Raw genomic sequence first — 23868 nt, 5'->3', positions numbered from 1 at the left:
AGGAGTGCTTGAATCCATGATGAGTTTTGTTCTATTGCATAAACCTACTCGCCCTTTGCAGGTGAGTTGCTCTAGAGTCATTGCCCGGGTGGTATTCCTGCAGAGGAGTGTGGCAGAGCTGTGTAGGCCATACAGAGGAGTTATCCCACATCCCAGTCTTTATGCACTCAGTGTAATGGTAGAGATATTCTGAGTCAGTGTCCTCATTGCATGTCGTGGCATCTCGCAGTTGGGTTCCTATAAATTGCTGTTTTAAGATGAAAGCACACCAACCTGCATAGACTTCCTGGAGGGAGCAGCTCAGGGAAGGGGAGCAAAGGAAGGAGAGGTCTGTAAGTGCAAATACCATTTAGGAACGAGACAAAATGAAGATGTTTTCTTCTTCCCTGATTTATTCCTGTGTATATATGTGTATGCATTTTTTTGTCCGTATGTTTATCTATAAAGAAGAGAAATCAACTAGATCCATAAAAATGACAGCTTCTTGGCACTGCAGTACACGGAACATGTCCGCCAAACTGAAACTAATTATCACGGAGATGAATAACCAAACCCACTCCTTTCTTTATCACCCCATCTGCCCCCAGGGCTTCTCCCTCCTCCTCCTGAAGCGCCGTGCCGGCGCACACAGGGTTACAGCTGCACCTGTCTGGGTGTACCTGTCCCACCGCACCTGTGCCGGCAGCCAATGGGCGCCGACCCGGGGCTGCTGTCAGCAACATGCCTGCCTGCAAAACCTCAACATAAATCAAACACTTTGCAGGCAATGTCTGTGTGCAGCAGGTCCTAGACGGAAGAAGTCATTGGGGGTTTTACCGTTGGCAAGGATTTGGGAACACAAGGAAAGATGTCCAATGAACTTGAGTAAGTAGAGTGTTTTTGTCATTCTGGCCCCCCTGAATATGGGGCTGAGCGTCTTTTTGGGGGCTGATTGAAGGACTGCAGGTCTCAGGGAGCTCTGAGGGAATCCCCTCCAGCAGCATGGAGGATTGGATGTCTGTGGGATGTTCTACTCCCCCCCACCTGCTGCTGCCCGGCAGAGGTTCCACTCCACTCGTGTTATTTAGCAGGTTTTTAAGTCCCAAACCTGGTTTATTTATTTTTTTTTTCCCCTGGGATAAAATGTGACACATCAGGTCTATCTAGGGGAAATCTGCCATCTAACACAATCTGCAGCCATCCCGTGCTTTTCCGGGTGTTGTTTTGTGTTTTTTTTTTTTTTTTTTTTTTTTTTTTAGTAAAAAAAATGTATAAATTATTTAACAATTTTTGATGAGTTTCTCTGTTTTTCTTTTTTTACTTTATTTTTTTGGGGGTGGGACAGCATGTTAAGGTACATGGCTTCACATTATTCCATCAAATAACTGTAGTTGACTGTACAAACTCGTTTTGACATGTATTTTTTTTTTTTAAACAAGAAAATGCACTTTTTGTTGATGCCCTATAACTCCCTGTCCTCCGTGTGTGTGGCTGCGGATGCTGATGGCTGTGTATTGCCCCCCTGCATCCCGCACCTCTGTAACAAAGCTAAGGAGTGTGACATCAGTGTGACGTGAATCGATGCTGGAAAGTGATGAAGAAAATCAGTGAATGCTGTTGTTGATGCAGCTTTCCCGAGCTGCCCAGATGTGTGGCCATGTGTGAAATACGTATGTGTAATAAAACGTATCTAGAAATATAGGTACAACAAGGTATATTTACAGTATATGCACAGACAGGGATGTATCTGTGTACAGATATGGCACTTCAGAAGGTTGTTTTGAAAGAAATGCACAGGGGTGTGTGTTTTTTACAGACCTGACAGAGGCATTGTGACAACTGATTTCTTCCTAATTAAGAGCCCTGAAAATGTGCAGAGCTAATTGTTGGTTAATGTAAATACTGGGATCCTTACACTCAGGGGTCAGTTAAGAATCAGCGACAAATTTTCACCTTCTGAACTCTTCAGGTGATCTGCAGTCACTGTGTTGGGGCTTCAAGTCAGGCCGTGTAGTAATCCTGAGTGCATGAGCACATTGCAGACTGAGATTGATGTATCGGTAATTATGGAGCAGGGCATGATGTGACCCATGAATTACATGGTTGCTTGACTCCTTTTTCTAACGGACTGTTAACCCTGGGCCTTTCACTTGGGAAGGGGGGGCTGGCAGGGGCAGCATCCCTTTGTAATTCAGTTCCAAGGACTGATAACACACAAAGGTTGCTGCTATCTTCTCTCAGATAGCACAGTGAAACGCAGGTGAAAGGCTCCTGTAGGTTGAACCCAGGGACAACTTTGCAGATCTCTGTGAAAATCTCCCTTTAGAGGTCCCCAGCCCGCAGCTGGAGAGAGGGTTTCCTGGGGGCAGGTGTGCAGACCCCAGTGAGGAACAGGCTGTTGGGACTGCAGCTTAGGTTCAGGAAGGGCAACGGTGGGTGTCTGTGTGCCTCTCACAAATAAGGTGTTGTAATGCAGCCCTCACATGAGGCTGAGCACAGCAGGACAGATAGCAGAATAGATCCCAGGATGGATCCAAGCTGTGGGACGTGCCAGGCAGAGCTGTCAGGTACCTGCTGTAGTCCCGTGCACTGCTGCTGCCATAAAATTGGCAGGGTGAGCCATCTCTCCCAGCCATGGGCAGGGCTGCTAACCACCAGATCAGGCTGCCCAGGATCCCACCCACCCTGGAGGTGCCTGAGGCCAAGGTGAATGGAGCCCTGGGCAGCCTGATCTGGTGGGGGCAAGCAGCCCATGGTGGGGGGTGGGAGCTGGATGGGCTTTGGGGTTCCCCACAACCTCAGTGATTCTGTGATTCTATTATCTTTGTCTTTATGACTTTAATTTCACAGAAAGGCCTGGGAAGATGCTAGCATGACATGAGAGAATGAGATGTTTTGCCTATTCTAAAATATTCTGACTGATAATTTCCATTGTCGCCTGTATTGAACTTGTGTCTAGTGCTGCAGTGCGTGGGCTTGAAGGAGTTAACCAGGAGTTACTCCCAGTTGTGGTTTTGTGGTCGAAACCATGATTGCCAGAAGCAAATTTTTGTCATGCATAAGGCGTGTTATTAAAACTTGAGTTATGCTCCTAGTGAATGAAAAGTTAAAGCCCTTTTATGAAATGCTGGCAGCAAAGCACACAAGGGATAACTGCACTGAAGCAAAGTATACTTCCACGGCAAATGTGCATTGGATGTGTTGTTTTTTTATAAGTTCTATGAGTAGGGATTTGCAAATTAAAGATGCAATAACTGCTATGCAATTCAAAATGAAGGAGTAACCAACCCCCCTCTCCTCCCCCCCAAATAAACTGGAGACTCAAAGCAGACATAAGTCAACATTTACATTGTGTCTCTGTTTTGAATCACAGTTTCAACTGATGGATACAAGTTACAGTGATGGGAGTTTGCTCTCTCCATTTCAGTCTGGCACTGGAATTGTTGGTTGATGTAAACTGTTCTGTTGGGGTCGCACTGCACTGTGAGCACTACAGTGAGTGGAGTAGAGTAGAGTATGATTGTGTTCTGGCTGGAACTCTATTGCCAATATGCAAGTTTCGGAGGCTCAGGAGATGAGGGAGTGTGGTGGCACTGATGTTTGTTGTTGTCCTTCCCAGTGCTGCTGTTCTGGCTGGTGGCTGTGGTTATGGGTGAGAGTAGCGGGGTGTGAGGCACCTGATCCCAGAGTACTTCTTTGTCCCTGCAGTGTTTATAATCTTTAGCATTCAAAGACAAAGAGCAGGAGTTGCTTACCAACACACTTGACTCCTGGTGCCAAAGTTTTTTTTCTTTTTGTTTTTTTTTTTTTTTTGTCTTTACCAAGCATCTGAGCTGGAATGCTTGCTCTCAAGAAATGCATTGTTTAACAGGCTTACACCCAGGATGGGATGATTCATACTTGTATCACAGAATTATATAGAATCACCAAGGTTGGAAAAGATCTCCAAGATCATCCAGTCCAATCGTCCACCTACTACCAATATTTCCCCACTAAACCATGTCCCTCAGTACATCTAAACATTTCTTGAACACCTCCAGGCATGATGACTCAACCATCTCCCCAGGCAACTCATTCCAGCTCCTGAGCATCCTTTCAGAAAAGAAACTTTTCCTAACATACAACCTGAATCACTTGTAGGGCAAAGCATTTCTTGAAATGCATCGTGGAGTGGGGGGAGTGGTTCTGTGGCTCCAGCACTGACCTGGCTGTGTACCTGACAGAGCAAACCTTCTGTGAGATTAACAGCCACCTCTGCTCTTATGGCATTTGTAAATGAGCACTGAGAAGTAGATGAAACAACATAAGGAGGAGACAGCCCCATCTCCTAGTGTTTGACTGCACGACTCTCTGGGGGATGTGATGAGGGAAGAATGGAACTGTGAGCAGAAACAGTCTCTGTTCTGTTGGGAACCTCATAACCCACAAATATTTATTATGTTAAAAACTAATTACCTGGAGAGCAGTAGAAAATAAATGAACTATGTGTGTTGGTGGAGAGGTTTGTGTTCTGAACACATACATGAGGTGTGTCTTGATCTGTCTGCCATGCAAATATGAGTGGGAAGTGCTTCAGATGTGCTGGTGAATGGCAGATGCTGCCAGGGACACTGGTTCAGGGCCTGCTGTGCTGTGCATTCACAGAATCGTTAAGGTTGGAAAAGACCTCTAAGATCATCCAGTTCAATGGTCCACGTACCACCAATGCTGCTCACTGACTATGGCTCCAAGTGCCACATCTCCATGGTTCTTGAACACTCCTTGGTGACCCCACAGCCTCCCTGGGCAGCCTGTGCCATTGTCCAACCACTCTTTGGTAGAAGGTTTTCTAATATCCAGCCTTTGAAGGCAGATCACCCTGAAACCAAGGGCTGAAGCACATGATATCACATGCAGATTTGGGAAAAAGCAGCTGTAATTCCTGAGTTGCCAGCAAACTCTGTGCTGTAATCTGTTATGTTAGGCAGGAAAGGTGCTGTTTGAAAGGTGCTACTGTTTGTGAAATATGGCTGTGTAGGTGGATGCCTCTGGGATGATGTTAAGTACAGCAGGGTGCCAGCGGTGTCCCCAATGTGGAATGGTCCAGGGCAGCTGGGAGCAGAGATTTGGGCCTAGTTCTGTTCATTTGTGCTCACTGAGCAGGATCAAGTCTGTGGGGAACAGGAGTCATTTTTCAAACATGCTCACAACAGCCTTTTCCCTCTTCATCTCAGGCAGCGTGCATCTGCTTGGCGGTTTCCACACACAGTAAAGAACAGTGTGGGGTCTTTGCTTGGTGCAAGGGTCAGCCTGCCTCATGCACAGCCCAGTTCTGGGGGAGACAACAGAGCTGAGGATGGCTCTGAGCTGAGTGTTTTCAGATGTGCTTATTTATTAAACTGGCAAAGATAGGGTAAAAATTAGAATGTTGCTCAGAAGTTTGGGTTTAGACATGGGGATGCTGTCCTTCCTTTGCAGGAGGGCCTGAGATATGGATAAAACTTCTGCTCTGATGCAGCCATTATGCTGAGCGCTCCTTTTTTTGCCCTGCTCTTAAGTGTGGTGTTGGTCCATTCCCATGCGTTCATACGGGGCCCTGGGGAACACTGGGGCTATCCCAGCAGGGAGGTGAGCACAATGCACTAAACCGGGGCTAAGAACCAGCAGTGTCTCCGCAGTGCTGTAAGCTGCGGGCTTTGCTGTGCTGCTCTGAGTTCTGCTGCTGGTTGCCATGGACAATTTGATGTTTCTGTAGAGTATCTGGCACTGCTCATGTTTGGGTTGCAGTTAGAGGGGCAAGAACAAAGATGAGCAACACAAAGCTTAAAGGCCAGCAAATCATCCACTGAAACCAAGAAAAAGTGAAAGGAGTATGAGTGCTTCTTTCCTTCAGGACTGATCTCCCCACCCAGATCCTCTGGTTACATTCTTCTGTTTCAGCGTAGCCCTGAGTGTTTATTCATAATCAGGAAGCCTCTGTTATGGTAGGCTGGGCAGATAAGTTGGAAAAACAGATGGAATAGGATGGAGCAGGGAAAAAGGGCTGGTATCACCTTGTGTCAAACTTGGGAGCTGTTTGGAAACAGACTGCTCCCTTCCCAAATCTGCTTTGCACGTGATCTCAAGGCTCCCAGGAAAGGAGAGCTCTGGCCCCATGGGTCTGTGTTCTACTGACTGATCCCTGCTTTGTCTGAGCCTCTGCACCATGGCAAGTGCCTGCAAAGGAAAGATCATTTTGTTCAACAGAGCAGACAGTTTGCTGTAGACAAACTTGACATAGCCACACAGAAGAGGCATCATGGAGAGTGATGAAAGTAAAGTTCATATGTTTTTGGATCTGGATTTGGATGTTTCTTTCCAGATCTCTACTTCACAGAGATTGCTAATGCTGGGTTGGAGGTAGGTGTAGAACATGTTGACATGACTGTATGTTGCAGTTGCATGGATTGAGATGCACCTGGTGCCAAAGAGGTGGCTCAAACCTGTTATTATATCTGCTTATCTCCTTGGATCACCCTCTTTCTGCAGGTTTGGGCTCACCTTGTTAGCCTTCAGGTCAGAGCAGAGTGCTTGCAAAAAGATGGGATGAAGCCCATGATGGGGCAGGCACGTGCTGGGGTGGTGATGCTGTGAGCATCACGGCTGGGCTGGCCAGCAAAACAGAGCCACATGTGGACACAAGATGTAGGCTCCTGGGGCACCTGTCTAACTTAATTCTTCATAAACTGGACACAGCTGCGAGCAGTTAGGAGCTTCTGCCCTTGCCCCATCTGCATCTCCCCCACGGTATGGGAAGGTGCTCAAGAGCTCACAGTGGCTCATGGATCTTCACGACCAACAGTGGCCTGGTTGAGGGCTTAGGTGAGGGAGAATAATGCTCTGAAGCATTCTTCTTTGTGATATCTTTTCTTTTTTTAAGCTCCTGGGTGCTTTGTTGCTACATCCTCCCATGGTGTGTTTATCTGTGTTGATTACCAGCAACAGGAGCTGCATCTCACCCTGAGAGTGTGTTGTCGCTGCCTATTCTTCCTTGAGAAGATAGGATTGGGAGCGGGTGAGCAGTCCTGCCCAGACAGGACCGTCTGCCTATCGCCAAGCCAACCCGATGAAATCTGAGTCATGCCTATTGCTCGCCTTGGAGATGGCAGTGGCACTGACAGGGAGGGAAGGCTGCGTGAGAAACGCTAAAGACAACAGAACTCACAGAGCACCTGGTGAGATTTCATGCATGGGTTAAAACCTCTGCTGGTGTCTTGTCCTGGCGCGTGAGGAAGAGGAGTGAGCTCAGCATATCCTTACAGCAGTGCTGGGGGCTGTCCGTAACTAGGAGCTGCTGCCATGCCTCCATGGGGGCACTGACAACAGTGGGGACTGGGTGCTAGGCTGTTAGCAGTGCCCATAGCAGGCTCTCTCCTGTGCGAGGACAACGGGGCAACTGTTGGCCTCTTGTGCTGCTGTGGGAGAGGCTGGGAACCAATGTAAGTTTGGACACAGAGGTTGTGTTTTCTTATGGGGAATACCATGAGCTGTTGCAGCAACAGCATATCTGCGTGGATGTGACAGTGTGAAGCCACTGACTCATCTGCCCCGAGTGGGGTGAGCCCACAGTGCAGAGCCTCAGGGGGTATGCATGTAGGATTTGCTGGAGGAGAAGGAAGGGTGACCAGTGTTTGGATAACTATGTGTCTGGCAGCTCGTTAACATCAGATAGAGAGACCTGGAGAAAGTGCCAGAAGAGAACAGGAGGGACAGTATTCTGGTGCATTATTTCTCAGCACGTGTAGTCCCATGAGCCTCAGCTCTGACAGGTATTTATTTCTTAGGGGAAGAGAGTGTGCTGAGATTGGCCTGTCTGCTTCCCTCAAAGAGAAATCGCCTACAAATGACAGAAAATCCTGCCTCTCTATGCAGCCCCCAGCATGACCCTGGCCTGGTTTTGAGATCTTGGGTTTTGGGTCCCAGACTGGGAGCTGAGGACCAGGAAGGTGGCCTTCCTCCATTGCAGCAGTGCCTTTCAGAAGCCCTTCATGACTCCAGCTGGGTGGCATGGAAGTTACTGTGAAAAATCCATATCCTTCATCCCCTTCTCCCTCTGTCTGGCTCAGTTTTAGATCTGTGCGTCTGATGAAGAATGACACCATGAACTTCCAGAAGTTCTCCTACACTAATGAAGATGAAGCCTGGAAAACCTACCTGGAGAACCCCCTGACTGCAGCAACTAAGGCAATGATGAGGGTGAATGGAGATGATGACAGTGTGGCTGCCCTGAGCCTCCTCTATGACTACTATATGGTACGTTACTACTGGGGCTGGGTTTCCTGGGGAAGTCAGTCACACAGGACAAGTGTGAAGGTAAAACATGCTGAGCCCTCTGAGGGAACCTCCCCAAGCTCTCTGTCGGTTGTGCAGTGATCCTTAGGAAACACCCAGCAATAGAGGACCACTATTGACCCCAGTCACAGAAGTAAACTGATCTCATTCTACATAATTCTACAAAGCCGGAACAGAGTGGAAAACTGAACATGAATGTCTTGGGTCTCAGGATGGGATTCTTTGTATATAACAGCTTTCTGATAAGAAGTGGGGATGCTTTGAGAGACACAGAGCTGAAACAGCCAGGTGCCTTGCAGACTCTCCAGCTTTCTCACTTCCAGCAGTGCTTTAGGCTGGGGCTGCATGAAATGCAGATAGGATTTACACCTGAATGGAACCAACAGACTGATGTTCCCATTCACCTGGGTGCTTTTCAGAGTTGTTTTGAGAACATGATGTGCTGGGTAGCCTCAGGTTACCTTGGCAATCTATGCCAGAACCAGAAGGAGAGTCTGGGTCTTCTGCATCCTCACCCTGTGTTTATTATTCACCTGTTTTTTTATCTGTGCCATGCAGACAGGGTGGAATTTGCCTTTGCTTTCCATGAATAAAATCTAACAACAAACTAACCCTTTGTTCTGCCTTGTTCTAGGTCCCAAAGGAGAAGAGGATTCTTCCATCGGGTATGATGGGACGTAATGAACTAGGAAAGAGGTGAGCTTCATTTTTGCTCTCCCTAGCTGTGTCATTTCCCTGCAGCTGCTTGCATGCATGATAGGTCTCCTCACTTGCATAAAATAAACATCAAAGCAGAGTGTTATTACCAGCAACAGTGGAGGTTATTAACCCTGAGACATGTATTAAAATTCTTTAGGCCAAATCCCAAGCAGGTATACATTGAGCTACACCCATTTACACTACTGAGGATCCATCTCACTGTGTTCAGAGGGAGTTGCGCTAATGTGCAGTAGCTGAAGATTTTATCTTTATTTCCTATGTTGTGCCAATCGGATAGGCACTGAGGGAAGGTAATGGTGAAGTCCTCTCCACCAGGCTCATAAGGATTTCTGTTCCAACTGCTTGCAGTCTCCCAGGATTCTCTTCCGGTGAATCCCATTTGTCCTTTGAGGCTTTCAGATAATTAACTATGAAATTAATAGCTCATTCACCACTATGAATTCAGTTCCTCTTCCTGGGTGCTGTGTACTTTGGCAACCTTTTCTGGTTGTCTATTTTTAAATCCTCAACGGAATAAGCCTCTTTAAATGGTCCTCCATTCCTTCTTCATTAGTAAGTTATTTTCTTCTCTCTGAAAGACTTCTGGACCGTATTTATAATAGCAGTATATTTATTAACTACACAGATTCCAGCACATACCAAAAGGTGAAAGTCTTGAAGCAGAGCGGGTGGGAGCTATCCATTCATCTCTATCTCCCAAAAGGTGTGGGGGCTGGTTTGTTGTTTTTTTTTTTGAGCATGGTGACGGGGTTAACAAACTGCCTCTTCCAGCAGAGGGGACCAGTTCTTGGAATGCTGCACTGAAGGATGATTTGTTGAGTGGGACGGGAATGCATTTTTGTCCATATAGCAGTTCTCTTTTTCATATTCCCCACTGCTTTAAACATTTAATAGCCCATAACAAGAAATGGTGGATATAGGCTCTGGACCTGCAGCTCCCAACCAAGTCTAAACCATATTCTCTGATTCTGTGCGATCAGCTCTTACCTGCAGAGCACCTCTGGCTCACACTGCGAGGTGTTTGAGTGAGTGGAGATCACCCTTGGCCCTGTCAGATTCCCGTACCAAGCAGATGTACATAGCTGGCTCAGCAGCTAGACTGTGCAGCTTGCTCCTCAGCTGTGTACCGGCACATCTGCACCTTGGTGTAACAACTTGCTGGGGTGGCCCACCCTCTTCTCTAGTTTGAGATGGACCCCTTTCTCCACCAGGCAGTGCCACGGAATGGAGTATGACTCAGATATCATGTCCTTTGATGGCTCAGCCCATCTCATGAAGCTCTTGTCTGAAAACACTTCCATGACCCAAGAATATTGTGAACCACAGAAGAAGAATGGTTTAAGTCTTGAAGGCATCCCTACACCTCACAAGCCAGCCATGCTTCCACCAGGAACCAGCAAACTGGATGCCACCCCAAATACCTACATGCTCCCTCCAGGAGACTTGTACGACAATAGCTCATTGAACTCCCTCTTCGAGACCAACCCCGTGGCCACACCACAGCAGAGGTGGCAGCCAGACAGCACTTTCAAAGAGGATCCTCAGGAGGTCAGAGATACAGTGGGTTACACGCTGGCAGTGCTGGGGTACCACACAAGAATGTCTATAATTTGGGATTTCCTCGTGCTGGAGTCAGGGGGAGCTTTGCTTGTGCATTAAAAGCTTGGTGGCATTTCCACTGAATTACTGGGGGTGTTACGTTAGTTTTAGAAGGCTTTGAAATGAGGCCTCTGTTGTAATGAGTGGGAGAAGGTGAACAGACAAAGTGGTGAAAGATTCTAAATGTGACTGTTTCATTTCCACTTTTCCATAGTCACTACTCTTCAGTGATATCCTCAAGCCCCAGCCAGAGCCACCCTGCTCTGAGAGTTATTCTACAGGTGATGTTAAGAGGTAATTATCAGTCCACACTCTGTGTTTCCAGTGCTCTTGGCTGTGTACCTTTCCTAGGGAATGGCTGCAGCCCTCTCCCCATCCCAGTACTGGCCTTGGCAGCAGCCACAGCAAACTCCAAGGTCTTTTGCAGAGAGGTTGTATCTCAAAAGCAAATTGCTCTTCTTTGATTTTTTAGATGCAGAGGAGTTATGAATTTTAGTGTTAGGTGTTTGAAGTAAAGATTAGTGTTGGAAGGCTTTTGCTGTAACATTATTGCCTCTCATTCCTAAAACATGGGAGATTTCTCCGTTTCCCATCCTTCCCTCAGAGAGAGCTTTCCTGCTCTTGATATTGCACCAAACCTCCAAGTAGGCATTATCCCACTTCCCACCTTTCATTTGCCTCCTGAGTCACCTGACTCTATGACTCAGCTATCAGCTGTGGGAGTTTTATGACAGACAGCAGCTCGCATTTATGAATCAGAGGCTTTCTGCTTGCTGTCTGTCCCCACACTGAAGGCTCTCCTGGCTCTAGAGAAGAGAAGCTGCTGAGTCTGTCTTCAGAGATGGCATCACAGGAAGGCGGGGCAGGAAAAAGAGCAGGTGACTAAACAGGAGTTGGAGATATCCCCATCCTGCAAGTCCTCCTGTTTCTATAGACCCATTAGGACACAGTCCTCTTGGATTATCCGTTTACAGGTGACAGGAGACAATTTGGCGACAGGAATCTGAGTTTAGGATGTTTTGAAAGTGTCATTGGCAGTGCCTGTTTTGGTTTGTTTGGGCTCAGGCTTTTGATTGTGTGCTGTTTCTGTAGCCATCCACACAAAAAGATGGGTCAAAGCAATGTATGTTATTTTTTTTTTTTTGAAGAAAATATAACAAATGGTAAAATGTGGCTATTGGAAAAGTGCTGTTCCTCAGGGTGTTGGGAGAATCAGTATGTGCTGTGCTTCAAGGTGCTTGGCCACAGCCGTAGGGGAATGTTCATGGCAAAGGAGTTGGGCTAGCTGACCCTCTAAGGGCTCTATGATTTGATGTGAGATGGGAATAGGGTAGAGACTTGTGTGTGCAGTGTCTGTCACCTGTAAGGATGGAGGCATGCCTTGTTTTGCTTTTGAAGTGAAACAGCAGCATGTACTTATTCATCATTCTCTCTTTGTTCAATACAAGTGACTTTGAATATACTCTGGGGTCGCCCAAAGCCATTCATATAAAATCTGGGGACTCTCCCATGGCCTACCTCAACAAAGGACAGTTCTACCCCATCACGCTGCGGACAGCTGGAGACAGCAAATGTTTACACTTGTCCTCAAATAAAGTGAAGGTAAGAGACAAGCTGACAATTTTGCTGACATGTGCTACAGTCAGGCATCCAGCAATTGTACTGGCCTGGGAAAGCAGCTGAACATAAAGAGTAATGGCTTTGTGGCTCTTGTTGACTTAAAGTGATGAATGGAATGGATTCAGTCATAGCAGGCTAATCCTCTGATGCACAGCAACAGCCTTCATGTAATGTGCCAGCTGAAACTTTTTGCAGTTGAGTTTGGGATGCACAAAATGCCCCTCCAGCTGCTGGTTGGCTGAGGGGCCTGGTAGAAAGACCAGAGCTGCAGGGAAGTGCTCTGTCTTGCTTCTGGTGTGTGTGACCAGGCCTCAGTCACCCCCAAGGCTATGGCTGAACTTGAGCTTCCACCAAAGAAACGTAGTCCTCCAACCCTGACTTGTGTCTAGGAGCTAGATTTTGGACAACTCAAAGCTTACAGGATTCCTGAAACTGAGAATGTCTCGAGAGACCTTCTAGAATGTCACAGCCTAATACTTACTGCCGCACTGCTAACAACTCTCCAGTGCAGGATGCCTTGGTGTCAGTGGAAACACATGGATAGTGCAAGTAGGGGACATGCAGGGCACCTTGGTTCTGCTTCTGGCTCTGTGGTTGCATGTCTGCAGGGTTGTGGTCAAGTCCCTTCCCTGTCTGCCTTAGTTTCCCCAGCAATGTAACGTTAACAGTGATGTTAAGCTGCCCTTGCTCTTGCCCCGTGCATGGATGCACAAGATGGAAAGGGCAGTGAGGGCACCGAGCATGAGCCTGCACTGTGTACTGATATGGGATATTCTCACTGTGTTACAGAGTGTTGTGATGATTGTTTTTGACAACGAGAAGATCCCGACAGAGCAGCTCAAGTTCTGGAAGCACTGGCATTCTCGCCAGCCCACAGCCAAGCAGAGAGTCATTGACGTTGGTATGAGCATGGCTGTGGTAATGGCTTGGGTTGACAGCTTCTATCATCAGTTTACTGCATTTCCAATACACAATAACACTGTTGCAGCTCAAAACTCTGGCCTGGGGGGAAGCAGAGGGGAGCAGGCTGATCTGCTGGCTTCATATCTTTTCTGTCTGAATGGTCCTCCAGCATTTAAGATGTTGTTTGCCAAGTGTTGGGATATGCACAAGGAGCTCAAAATATACCAACGAAGAGCCTCAGTCTGAGGAGCAGAAACTGCTGAACTCTTTTGGCTCTTAGAGATGTGACCTATGGCCTCTTGGAATCTAGGAATCCAAGTTAGGAAAGGCTTTGATGCTGCTTGTCCTTTTCCACTGCTAGCACACAGGGTCTGTAGCTCATTGTGCTGGGCCAAAGGGTAGGGGCAGAGGTAGGGTTAGGAGTAGCATCTTCTGCAACATGTCATGGCTCAGAGCAGGACACGTGGTTGTTTGAATTTAGAACCAATATACATTGTATAAAATCACTGCACATACAGCAGTTGCCAGCTAGGACATTGGGTCATTCCTGGCTTTACAGATGCATGCTAAGGTTTAAGCAGTGGTCAGCCAGTGAGAGGAAGACTTTCAGGGGTTGGAAAGCCCGGGGAATGTGAACAGTTCGGCAGGTAGAGTATAAACTGCTTCTTCATTGTGTTTCAGCTGACTGTAAGGAGAACTTCAACACAGTTCAGAACATTGAGGAATTGGCCTACAATGCGCTGTCCTTTGTGTGGAATATCCATGAAGAAGCAAAGGTACAATCTGCTTATGGAGGGAAAATGGGAAGCCCTAGGCCTCTCAAACAGCACAGCCATGTCCATCCACTCTCTGGTTCTCTGGAAGACAGAGAAAGTTTCAAATTCAAACAATGCTATTCCAGTGGCCCCAGGTTGTGTTTGTCTGCTAGGACTGCAGGGAAGGACACAGTGCTTCTCTGTATGTTTAAGCATTGCCATTAGCTAATAAACATTCTGGCTACACCTGAGACTGGCTCAGAGATGTTTTCTTAGTGCTGATGGATGACTCCTGAAAAAAGCCCTTTGCAGCCAGCAGTGATCAGGGCTCTACTCACATGTGGCTGAAGCCTATTTGAATAAACTGCAGCTCAGGGAACAAAGCTCAGGGAACTCTTCCAAGGCGGAGTTTTGGTGCAGAAGTGACTGACCACCCTTTTCTGAGTTGAGTGATGTGGAAGGTAGCCAAGCAGGTCACAAAATCCCTTTTGACCTTAAAATCTGCAAAGCTTATATTAACATCTTTCCTACAAAGAGAAAGAGCTCTGCTGTCTCTTCTGCATCTCTTCGTCTCTTGTTAATGCTTTGCTTTCCGGTGCAGATTGAAAGGAGCATATATAAAAAAAGATGAAAGACCTAAGGAGAAAAAAAAAAAAAAAAAAAAAAAAAAAAGAACATAAATTCTGTCTCCCTGAAACTGGTATCTTGGGAAAATTCTGGTTTGCTTTGGAATCTCATTAAGCCCTTCTTTTAGCCCAAAGGCGACCTTACTCTTTTACAACCCAAGAGGTTAACAAATGTCTTCAAGGCAAAGTTGTCAGAAATGGAAATATGTCAGGTATGTGGCAAGCCCTGAGGGGCACCTCAGCAAAACTGGATTTAACTCTCAGCAGAAACTCTGTACATGCACTCGCCTGGGGCTAGTAGGAGTGAGACTTCAGAGAGTTCCTCTGGGAGCCACAGTGTGAGGGTGTCCAGTGTCTGGGCCTTCCATTGCACCTGTTCTTTTCTTGCAACTAAATTTCACAGATAAGTGGTTTCTTTTCTGTCTGTAGATAGTGAGTAGATCTAATGCTAGATTTCAAGGCAGAAATCCTCAGCCAAAGCTCTGTGGAGGGAGCTATATGAGCTTCAGCAGCTGCAAATCTGTTCCCAGGGAGTCCGGTGGAAATTTCAGAGTCACACAAATGAGTTGATAATTTGGAGATATAACATGGATTACCTGCATACAGCTTTTCTTCATAAGTTCCCACTTGGAGGTAACTGACTCCATAGTAGTGACCAGGGAGACCAGCAGAGGAGTATTTGTTTAGCCAACAGCAGTGATTCTTGATTCTTGAAAGATGAAGCCTAGACCTTCTCCCTTCCTCTGGGGCACTGCTATCTGAAAGTCACTTGTTCAGCTGAAAGAGCAGAAATATCAGCAAGAATGTCCCCGGCCAGAGTTTCTTTCTGGTCTGAAAGAAGGGGACAGACTCTTTAGGAGGATCTGTGCTGACAGAACAAGGGGAAAAAGGTTTTAAGTTCAAAGAGGTTACATTTAGGTTAGATATAAGGAGAAGATATTTTACAGTGAGAGTGGTGAGGCAGTGGAATAGGTTGCCTAGTGATGTGGTTGATGCCCTATCCCTGAAGACTGTCAAGGCAGGGCTGGATAAGGCCCTAGGCAACCGGATCTAGCTGTGGTATCCCTGTTCATTGCGGGGGAGTTGGACTAAGTGGCCTTCAGTGGTCCCTTTCAACTCTAAGGATTTTATGATTCCCTAAACTGATGGGAGTGGATGACCCAACAGAGAGCAGGAGACAGCTGGGGATTTATGAGCTGCTTGTGCAAAACTCTTTCTCTGGATTGCTGCTGTGGGTGATGGGGGAGCATGTAGTTAGAAACAACCCACAGCTGTGCTCAGGTGGGGAACCACAACCTACTAGTACAGCCAAGGCCGGGAACGTTGGGGTATGTCTCGTGAGCTCCTTTTATTCCATCAAACTTCTGATGGATGTTTGAGGATGTTTTCAGTGCCAACAAGCTGTAGCCATTTCTGTTCCTATTTGCAGGTGTTTATTGGGGTGAATTGCCTGAGCACCGACTTCTCCTCTCAGAAAGGAGTGAAAGGTGTCCCGCTGAACCTCCAGATCGACACTTATGACTATGGCAATGGGACCAACCAGCTGGTGCACCGCGCTGTCTGCCAGATCAAGATATTCTGTGATAAGGTTCAAAACTGCTCTTCCGCCAGCTTGGTTGAGAGAAACATTAAACTCCAGGAGGTGAAAAAGAGAAGTTGTGAGAGGCCAAACAGTGCAGCAGGCAGTGTACTGGAGCACTGATGGCTCAGCATGCTTGGTTGAGCAAGACAAGGCAGCCAGGATGTGTCTGCAACACCAGGACCTTTGTAGAACAGAGCCCTAAGAAAGTTTTCTCCATTTCAGGCCTGCATGAGCCTTTTACCTTTTTAACTGATTCTCCTATTCTGACAAGTTTTTAAATAGTAGAAGAGATGAGAATTTCCTCTGAGGTTCTTCCCCAGCCTCAGACATCCTTCCACTGAAACATTTCTAACAGCTATTTTTGTCTGCATTTTTTGTTTCTAAAAAGATAAAAAAAAAAAAAAAGAATTATAAATATGAGAAAGTTCAGTTCTCTTTTTTTTTTTTTTTTTTTTTTTTTTTTTTCTCCAGATGGCCTTTAGGAGGTCTCTGAGATGATCACTTTTAATAAAGGCTGCCTTTAGGGTGGCAAGGCACTGGCACCGATGCCCAGAGCTGTGGGTGCCCCTATCCCTGGAGGTGCCCCAGGCCAGGTGGGATGGGGCCCTGGGCAACCTGAGTTGGTGGGGGCACCCAGCCTGTGACAGGGCTTGGAACTGGATGGGCTTTGAGGTTCCCCTCCAGCCTCAGCCGTTCTGTGATTCACCTTCAAGTTCTTGTCAGTAAACCCTCTACTCCCAACATTACGTTAAAGCTGTCAGTGCCCTAATTTTTGCCTCACGTTTCCCACAGGGAGCAGAGAGGAAAATGAGGGATGATGAACGGAAACAGTTCAGAAGGAAAGGAAAATGCCTGGACTCCAATAACAATGGTTAGTGCGATGTTTGTCACCTAATCTGTGGTGGCCTGTCTGTTAACTTCCACGAGATCTGGCCCTGAGTATTGCCATATCTGATGGAATCAGCCCCATTCAGAAGCAACTTGTCAGTCAGGTCTCCTCCTGCCAAGACTCTCAAAGCTCATTACTGATACCAACCCTTCTGAATTGCCATGGGATCATGCAAGAGAATAGTCCTGGAGGAGATGGTAGTAAGCAGGCCCTGAAGACTTGGGTCTCTTGGGATCCATCCATTTTCTAATATTTCTGTTGAGTGATGTTGAGCAGGCACTTTCCCACTCACATGTAGTCACCTCTTAAGTGCTTGGACTGAAGTGAACTGCACTTTCCATCTGTAGGTCTGAAAGGCTGTGTGCTGTCTGGCTTCAGAGGGAATGAGATCACGTTCCTGAGGCCAGAGACTGACCTCGAAACCCAGCCAGTCCTGTTCATCCCCAACCTCCATTTTTCAAACCAGCAGAGATGTGGCACGGTAAGTCCCTTTGCAGAACAGCCAACCTGTTGCTCTCATCACCCCCATCATTTCCAACCTGATCAGACCCCCCAGCATGACTTGTGTTATGTCAAAAAAGAAAACCAAACCACAGCTCCTCTGTGGAAATGTGGTGAACTTGAAGATGCAGCTGTCAGGAGTAGCCTAGATGCCATGCAGCAGTGATGGGCAGGATGACTTTTCTGTGTTCCTTGCAGATAGTCCTGTGGTTTACACGTTTCATCTGGAGCCACAGAGGATGAGAGTGGTGGGAGAAATATTGGCAGAAAGTAAACTGTAGAAAAATACAGCCACATCTGTCCCTGTGCAGGAGACATCTCTCACTGCTCCTCTGCCCTTCTATCTGCCCTTGAGCCTGAGACATCCTAGACACAGCCTCCTTCAGAGCTCATCACCATTTCCTCATGAAACAGCTGTCGGTTTATCAAAAGAAGGGAGAAAAGCCACCTGTGACAGCACTGTAGTGGCTGCTGTACTGATGCATCACAGCAAAACAGGTACTGGAAGAATGTAGTTGCAACTAAAGACCTCGCTGAGAAAGGAGTTGGTGCTTGATCCCAAGCAGGTTATGGGATTTGAGCTGCTTTTTGGTGTAGTCAGATATGCGTTCAGGCCTCTTCTAGGCAGAGGAGGGGAGTCTAGAGAGTTCTTTATGTCAGTTTTCATTTAATCCAAGATGCCCATAGAGTTTAATTGTGTTCTTAAGGAAAAATGGATGGACTGGGAGAAGGAATTACATTAAGAATGTGTCCTTGTGTTCCCCGCCAGCTTTGTTGTTTCCCAACACCACAAACTAAATGATCGATGTTTCCTTTTTGTTTCAAGGCTCTTACTCCTGCTGTTCCCAACTCTGCAAACAGGTAAGAATGCAGCAGTCTGTATTTTCCATCCATCAGCTGTTCTATTTCTTTGGGCATATCATGGCAGATTAATATCTGTAGTACATATCTGTAGATGTAAAATAAAAGCATGGTGTCTCCCTGAAGCCTTGAGTGTCAAAGTATATGTTAAAGTTTGGCTTAGAAGATACTAAGAGGACACTTCTTTCCTCCCTGTCAGTGAGCCCCTCTCCAGGTGTCTGGCCACTGCTCTTACTGAGACCAAATTTGAAAAGAGGCAAAAAATAATTCACAGAATGATCACTTAAGTGTTCTCATCATCTTTTCACTGCTATAAAAGAAACTGGAATGAAGTAGAAATCACGCTTGTAATGAGCTTAGTGTGGGGAAAAGCCAGGATTTACCCCCTGGCTTGATCCAGTGTCTGCTGATACCAACAGAGCAATGAGGACACGGAGACAGAAAACGCTTTTTTAATTACATGGTACCAAAACCACTGCCCACATTCACCAATGTCCCATATGCATTAGGCAGGAAGTTGCAGATCTGGAGACACTCTGTGGCTGTAATTACAGAACCAATATTTATTTGCTGGGTGTTTATTGGGATAATCAGTTTTTCAGTCAAAAGTCAAACTGCTGCCACTGTTTTGTTTGCTATATTGTTCTGTCCTCTTGAGAGTACCGTGTTCCTCTTTCTCAGGCTGCCCCTAAAGCGGAGCGGGGCCTCATTCACAGATGAATTTGACCCAGTGTCTCCAAAGCAAGCCAAGGAAGAAGATCCTCAGAGAGGTAAGCCTTGGAGTGGGAACTCTTCTTGGATGTGATGTTTCTATGGACTAAGGTAGCTCTGGATCTTGAAGCATGTGAGGCCACGCTGCTCTGCGAAGAGCCCTGACTCAGTGCTGTGCTTCATTCATTTCAGTGCTGTTGTATGTGCGGAGGGAATCAGAGGAAGTGTTTGATGCTCTCATGTTGAAGACACCGGATCTCCAGGGCCTCAGAATGGCTGTGAGTGTTTCCCAAAAATGGCGGCATATGAACAAACCACAGATCATAGGGTGCTGGCACTTCGCATATAGGAAAGTGGATATAAGGCTGTTTATATCTCGTGTCTGCTTTCTTTTGAGAATGGAAACGGAAACTGTGAGGACAGGTGAAGTCTACCCAGAAATGCTTGTTATGCAGTGTGCCACAGTGAGGAAGAACACACCATATGGCAAGATGGATGGGGCTCTGAGCACTGATGGAGCTGGGGGCGTCCCTGTTCATTGCAGGGAGTGAGACCAGGTGGCCTCTAAGGATCCCCTCCAATTCAGTGGTTCTATGATTCTGTGTTCTGTTCAGAGCATCATGTAAGTGTCATCTTGTGACAGCAAATTCTATTGTAAAGCTCCCTTCTCATGCTGGCTACATATGTGCAGTGTGAAGGCAGCCCTGGCCTTGTGCTGAAATTCCCTGTGCAGTGTTTGGGGAGCACACAGCTGTATTTCTGCAGTGACCATCAGCAGCGTCCCTGATATCCTACCTCTCTCTGGGGCTTACTAGGAAGAAAACAAACAATATCCTGGACTGGGGATAGCTTTACAACTGCACTTCAGGCTTTGTTGGTTTTTACAGACTTTTAAAAATAGAGTCTGAGAAACGTCAGCACAGATGAGTCAGAGGATTCAGAAGATTCTTTGCCATCTTTTCCGTCCCTAATTACCTCACCACACACAGACAAAAGCAGCTACTGAAAACAGCTGGGAGAAAGCTGCATGGCTCCCGTCAGCCCAGCACCAGACAGAACCGTGCTCAAATTGTCCTGTTCAAACCATTGCTTCAGCCATTTTTTCTTCAGTAAAAAGGGAGGGGTAATCCTTTGCTGCCGAATACCTTTGGCTCAGTGTTTTCTTTGATGTTTATCGTAGGAATTTCATTTTACAAGTACCAAGAATTGCTGCGTTTTCTCTTGCAGATTTCAGAAAAATATGGGCTGCCTGAAGAAAGCATTTATAAAGTCTACAAAAAATGCAAAAGAGGGTAAGCTAATCTCTCATCTGCTTTTACGCTGTACTTCTACAACCCGATTCTCTTTGGTACGCTGCCATAGGCTGAAATAGCATTTTAACAAGACAGTAAAAAGGAAAGCCATGTGAGGTCTGCACTACTTGGACCATATAAAACTCAGATCCCTGAGGGCTTTAAAGATTTGGGATAGTGGTTGTTTGTATTATATTTGTATGTAGTGTAAAGGCTTCCAAGGAAAGGCAGATGGACGGAGGAATGTTGGGGGAGTTAATGGCTGACTCCTTATGTCTCAGTCTGAAAGGCAGGGGGTTTAGAGTACGTATCTTACTGTCATCAGAGATGTATAAATCTTTGCCTCTTTGAACCGAACACCTGAGTGTCCCTGTCCCTGAGAGAGATCGTACCCATTAAGTAAAAGCCCCAGTAGAGAACTGAAGAGCTCTAAAAGAGGAGTGCTCATTTCCGGCTTCCCCATCTTATCCCCAGACCAAGGAGGTCAGCAGGAAGTTCCACTCTGACTTTAGGAGGTGGATCAGACCCTCCTGCACACACGGGCTCTCATGCAGCCCAAGTGCAGTGCTGCAGGTCCCATAGCGGACACTTGCCAGGTGTTACTGGGGGACCAGCACAGCTTCTCAGGGCACGGACAGAAGTTTGCAGTAAATATAAAATGGTTTCTCAAATGATTCCACAGTGATCTTTATTATTGACTAGTCAACATGGACCACATATGTGGCTGAGATGGAGTGATGTTGGCTTGCATGAGCAGAGGACCAGCTGCTGAATCTTCTGTGGAAGGCAGCAGGCTAGATGTAGGGCCCGGTGCTATATTAAGAGATGTTTTCTGGACTGAAGAACAACTCCAGGACTATCCGCCTCTCTGGCAGTGAGTTCTCCCTCCAGCTGTTGGAAAGAGAAGGGCTCATAAATTCCCAAGTTATTTCCATAAAGCTAAGTCCAGAGTCTTTCTTGCAGAGCAAGTGATATACAATCAGGCTTTGCAAGCACTAGTGACTGCCTGGGAAATGAACTCATTGTTTTTACTGGCCCTGATCCCAGTTTTGAGCACGGGGAGAGACTGGTAGAAAAGAAAGGCCAATGATGGGTCCTGCCTTATGCAGTCCTACATTCTTACTAGCACAGCCAGCAGAGTGGTGTTCCACATAAAAACACAGGGGAGCAGAAGCCAGGGGAAGCTGAGGATTGGTCCAAAGCTCTGCTTCTTCATTCAGGTTCTGATTTCATGAGATGAGAAGGTCCTAAAGCTCCCTGGATGTGATCTTCCAGCTCATTTGGTGTCACTGTGACTTGATCCCCCACAGGACCTGTTTGCTCCCAGAGCTAAAGTGAGGCTTGTGGGCAGCTGCAAGGTGGGGAGGGGAGAAGCAGAAGTTTCTCCTCCATGCTGTGGTAACACAGAACTGATAAGTAATGGAGCATCATGGGCCATTTTTAACATAAAATCTGCTTGGAGAGGGCTGCCCTGTGCCATGGGACTTTGTCTGTGGTGCAATTACAAGTGGGGACCCAGAGCATATGGTGCTGTCAAACTCTCCGGGTTAAGCAGCACCTCAAGCCTTGGAACACACTGTCTGACCTGGCTGCTCTACCTGTCCTGTAGGATCCTGGTCAACATGGACAACAACATCATCCAGCACTACAGCAACCACATGGCCTTTCTCCTTGACATGGTAGAAGCGGAGGACAAGATCCAGGTCATCCTCAAGGAGCTATAAGGAGCTGCAGTCAGCACTTACTGGGACTTCTCTACCAACCAGCACATTTGACCCAACAGAGCTCAGCCGAGTATCCCACCTCATTGCCTCTACTTGAAAACTGCCAGCGGGGTGGGGCCTTGCACTGCTGGGCCAGAGCCAGCTGGAAGATCTGTTACTGAAGTGAACGTAGAACTTCTCTCTACTGAATTCATTATTTTATTTTGTTCCCTTCTTGAGACAGGCCGGACCTTCTGTTCAAGCTGGGAAGGCGCAGCTGCACTAACGTGGCTGATGGCTCTGGGCAGCAGTGAGGACAGCCTCTGCTTGCCACCTGCCTCTGCCCATGGCTGATCCAGCTGTGGGCTCTGGCTTTCTCCAGCCCATCAGTTCCACAAAAGCCTCCAACCATTTCCAGTAGGGCTAAGCCTGGCTCTGAGCTTCTCTGTCTGCAGAGACTTTTGGAGATATGTTTAAAACTCAGTTAAATGGACATTGCCTACTTCCATGCCCTCCACCATCATCTCTCTGTAAATACCACCAAGGCCTCCGTAGCCTCCCGTTTATACATTTCTAATGTATCATTCTTTTATATTTTATATGTGTATAAATATGTATTGTTTTATATTTGACTCAGTGCAGTGACACAGAGCATTTCAAACACAGGCTGCTTCACATTTCTCCGTGAACCCCTTTTGTAACTGTGTTGTTGGTTTTGTTGTTTTGGATATGCCATAGTAATAAAGGTTCAGAGACAGAACACAAACCATTTTAACTTGGCTCTGGAGGTCTGAGTCAGGAAGGGCTGGAGAGAAGCCAGGGCAGGGAGAGGACCTGAGAGGAACAGAAAAGATTCCAGGTGGGTTTTGCACCACATGTTTTTTAACAGCACAAGAAGTCTGTCATTCTAAACAGCCTTGGTTCTCTTCGTGCACACAGGTCTGTGCCTGGATACCTCCTGAACCCTCCCACCCTCAATCCTCCTGGGCAGGGCAGTGTTACAGGTAGCAGCTCTATACTTTCCTCTACTGGTGTTGTGCTGCCCAAACTCCTCACACCTGCTGTCTCCTAACACCTCTGGGTCTCCTGTGCTAAAAAAAACATCTGCAGCTGCCTCATAGGTTAAAAAAACAAAAAAACAAACAAAATGAAACAAAAAACAGGAAGCAGAGGCCTCCATTTTCTCATTAATCCTTAAATGACTAAAAAGTGGGAACTTTCCTTTTCCCTTTTTAATCCTCTGATTTACCTATCTACATAAAAGCAAAAGGCACGTGAATCCTTCAATCACAGAGAGAGAGGAGCTCTACACCCACTGGAATGGGGGTTTTGAGATGTTGAAATGTGTCAGCCTGGTGAATTTTGGATACTTAATTGCTGTTATTGTGATGAGGAGGGCCTTTGAGATGAGATTCAGATAAGTCCGAAGACTTATCTGCCACTGAAGATCTCTCTCAGCACTCCGCACTCCTTCATTTTCATACTTCAGACTTCATCTTCAGCAGGACTTCTCTCATTCAGTATCAGTTCTGTAGGGCTGTGCCTACCTACTGTCCTGCTATAGCCAAATTTCAGCTTGAGTTAAAAAGAAAACAGGCACACCAAGAATCCCACAGCACTTGGAACAGATGGCTCCAAAGTCAACAGGTCCCCTCAGCATCCCAGCCCAAGGAGTAGGGGCAGGAACAGGCTCTGCTCCTTTTGGGAAGACCTCTGTAGCGTGACTGCCTGTGCTGGGTTGGCTGCCATGGCTGGTAGCTGCAGGTGGGTTGGATCCTTCTGGGCTACTGAGCAAGGTAAGAGCAGAGGTCCACTGC

At 46.8% G+C, this 23868-nt stretch overlaps 1 protein-coding gene across 1 annotated transcript; it reads left to right on the top strand.

Moving 5' to 3' along the window:
* Window positions 1-768: 768 nt before the first annotated feature.
* On the top strand, window positions 769-22817 carry GRHL3 (grainyhead like transcription factor 3). The gene is made up of 16 exons (XM_042887838.1): window positions 769-864; window positions 8064-8250; window positions 8924-8985; window positions 10221-10557; window positions 10823-10902; window positions 12057-12210; window positions 13018-13129; window positions 13813-13907; window positions 15942-16100; window positions 16887-16965; window positions 17331-17464; window positions 18311-18345; window positions 19027-19115; window positions 19249-19334; window positions 20284-20348; window positions 21958-22817. Exons 1-16 carry the CDS (start codon window positions 848-850, stop codon window positions 22070-22072), a joined length of 1806 nt encoding a protein of 601 aa, XP_042743772.1. The 5' UTR covers window positions 769-847; the 3' UTR covers window positions 22073-22817.
* The last annotated feature ends 1051 nt before the right edge of the window (window positions 22818-23868 follow it).

This window comes from Lagopus leucura, unplaced genomic scaffold (genome assembly GCF_019238085.1).
Source record: "Lagopus leucura isolate 7727_CA_CO unplaced genomic scaffold, USGS_WTPT01 Super-Scaffold_100123, whole genome shotgun sequence".
Taxonomy (NCBI): domain Eukaryota; kingdom Metazoa; phylum Chordata; class Aves; order Galliformes; family Phasianidae; genus Lagopus; species Lagopus leucura.
The sequence above is the reverse complement of the archived record's forward strand: the minus strand, read 5'-3'. Positions and strand labels throughout refer to the sequence as shown.

Excerpts from the sequence above, each read along its gene's own strand:
- GRHL3 (XM_042887838.1), top strand. Across the intron at positions 10,903-12,056 it reads TCTACAGGTGATGTTAAGAG|TGACTTTGAATATACTCTGG; the intron begins GTAATTATCAGT and ends GTTCAATACAAG. Across the intron at positions 19,335-20,283 it reads TCCAGGGCCTCAGAATGGCT|ATTTCAGAAAAATATGGGCT; the intron begins GTGAGTGTTTCC and ends TTTCTCTTGCAG.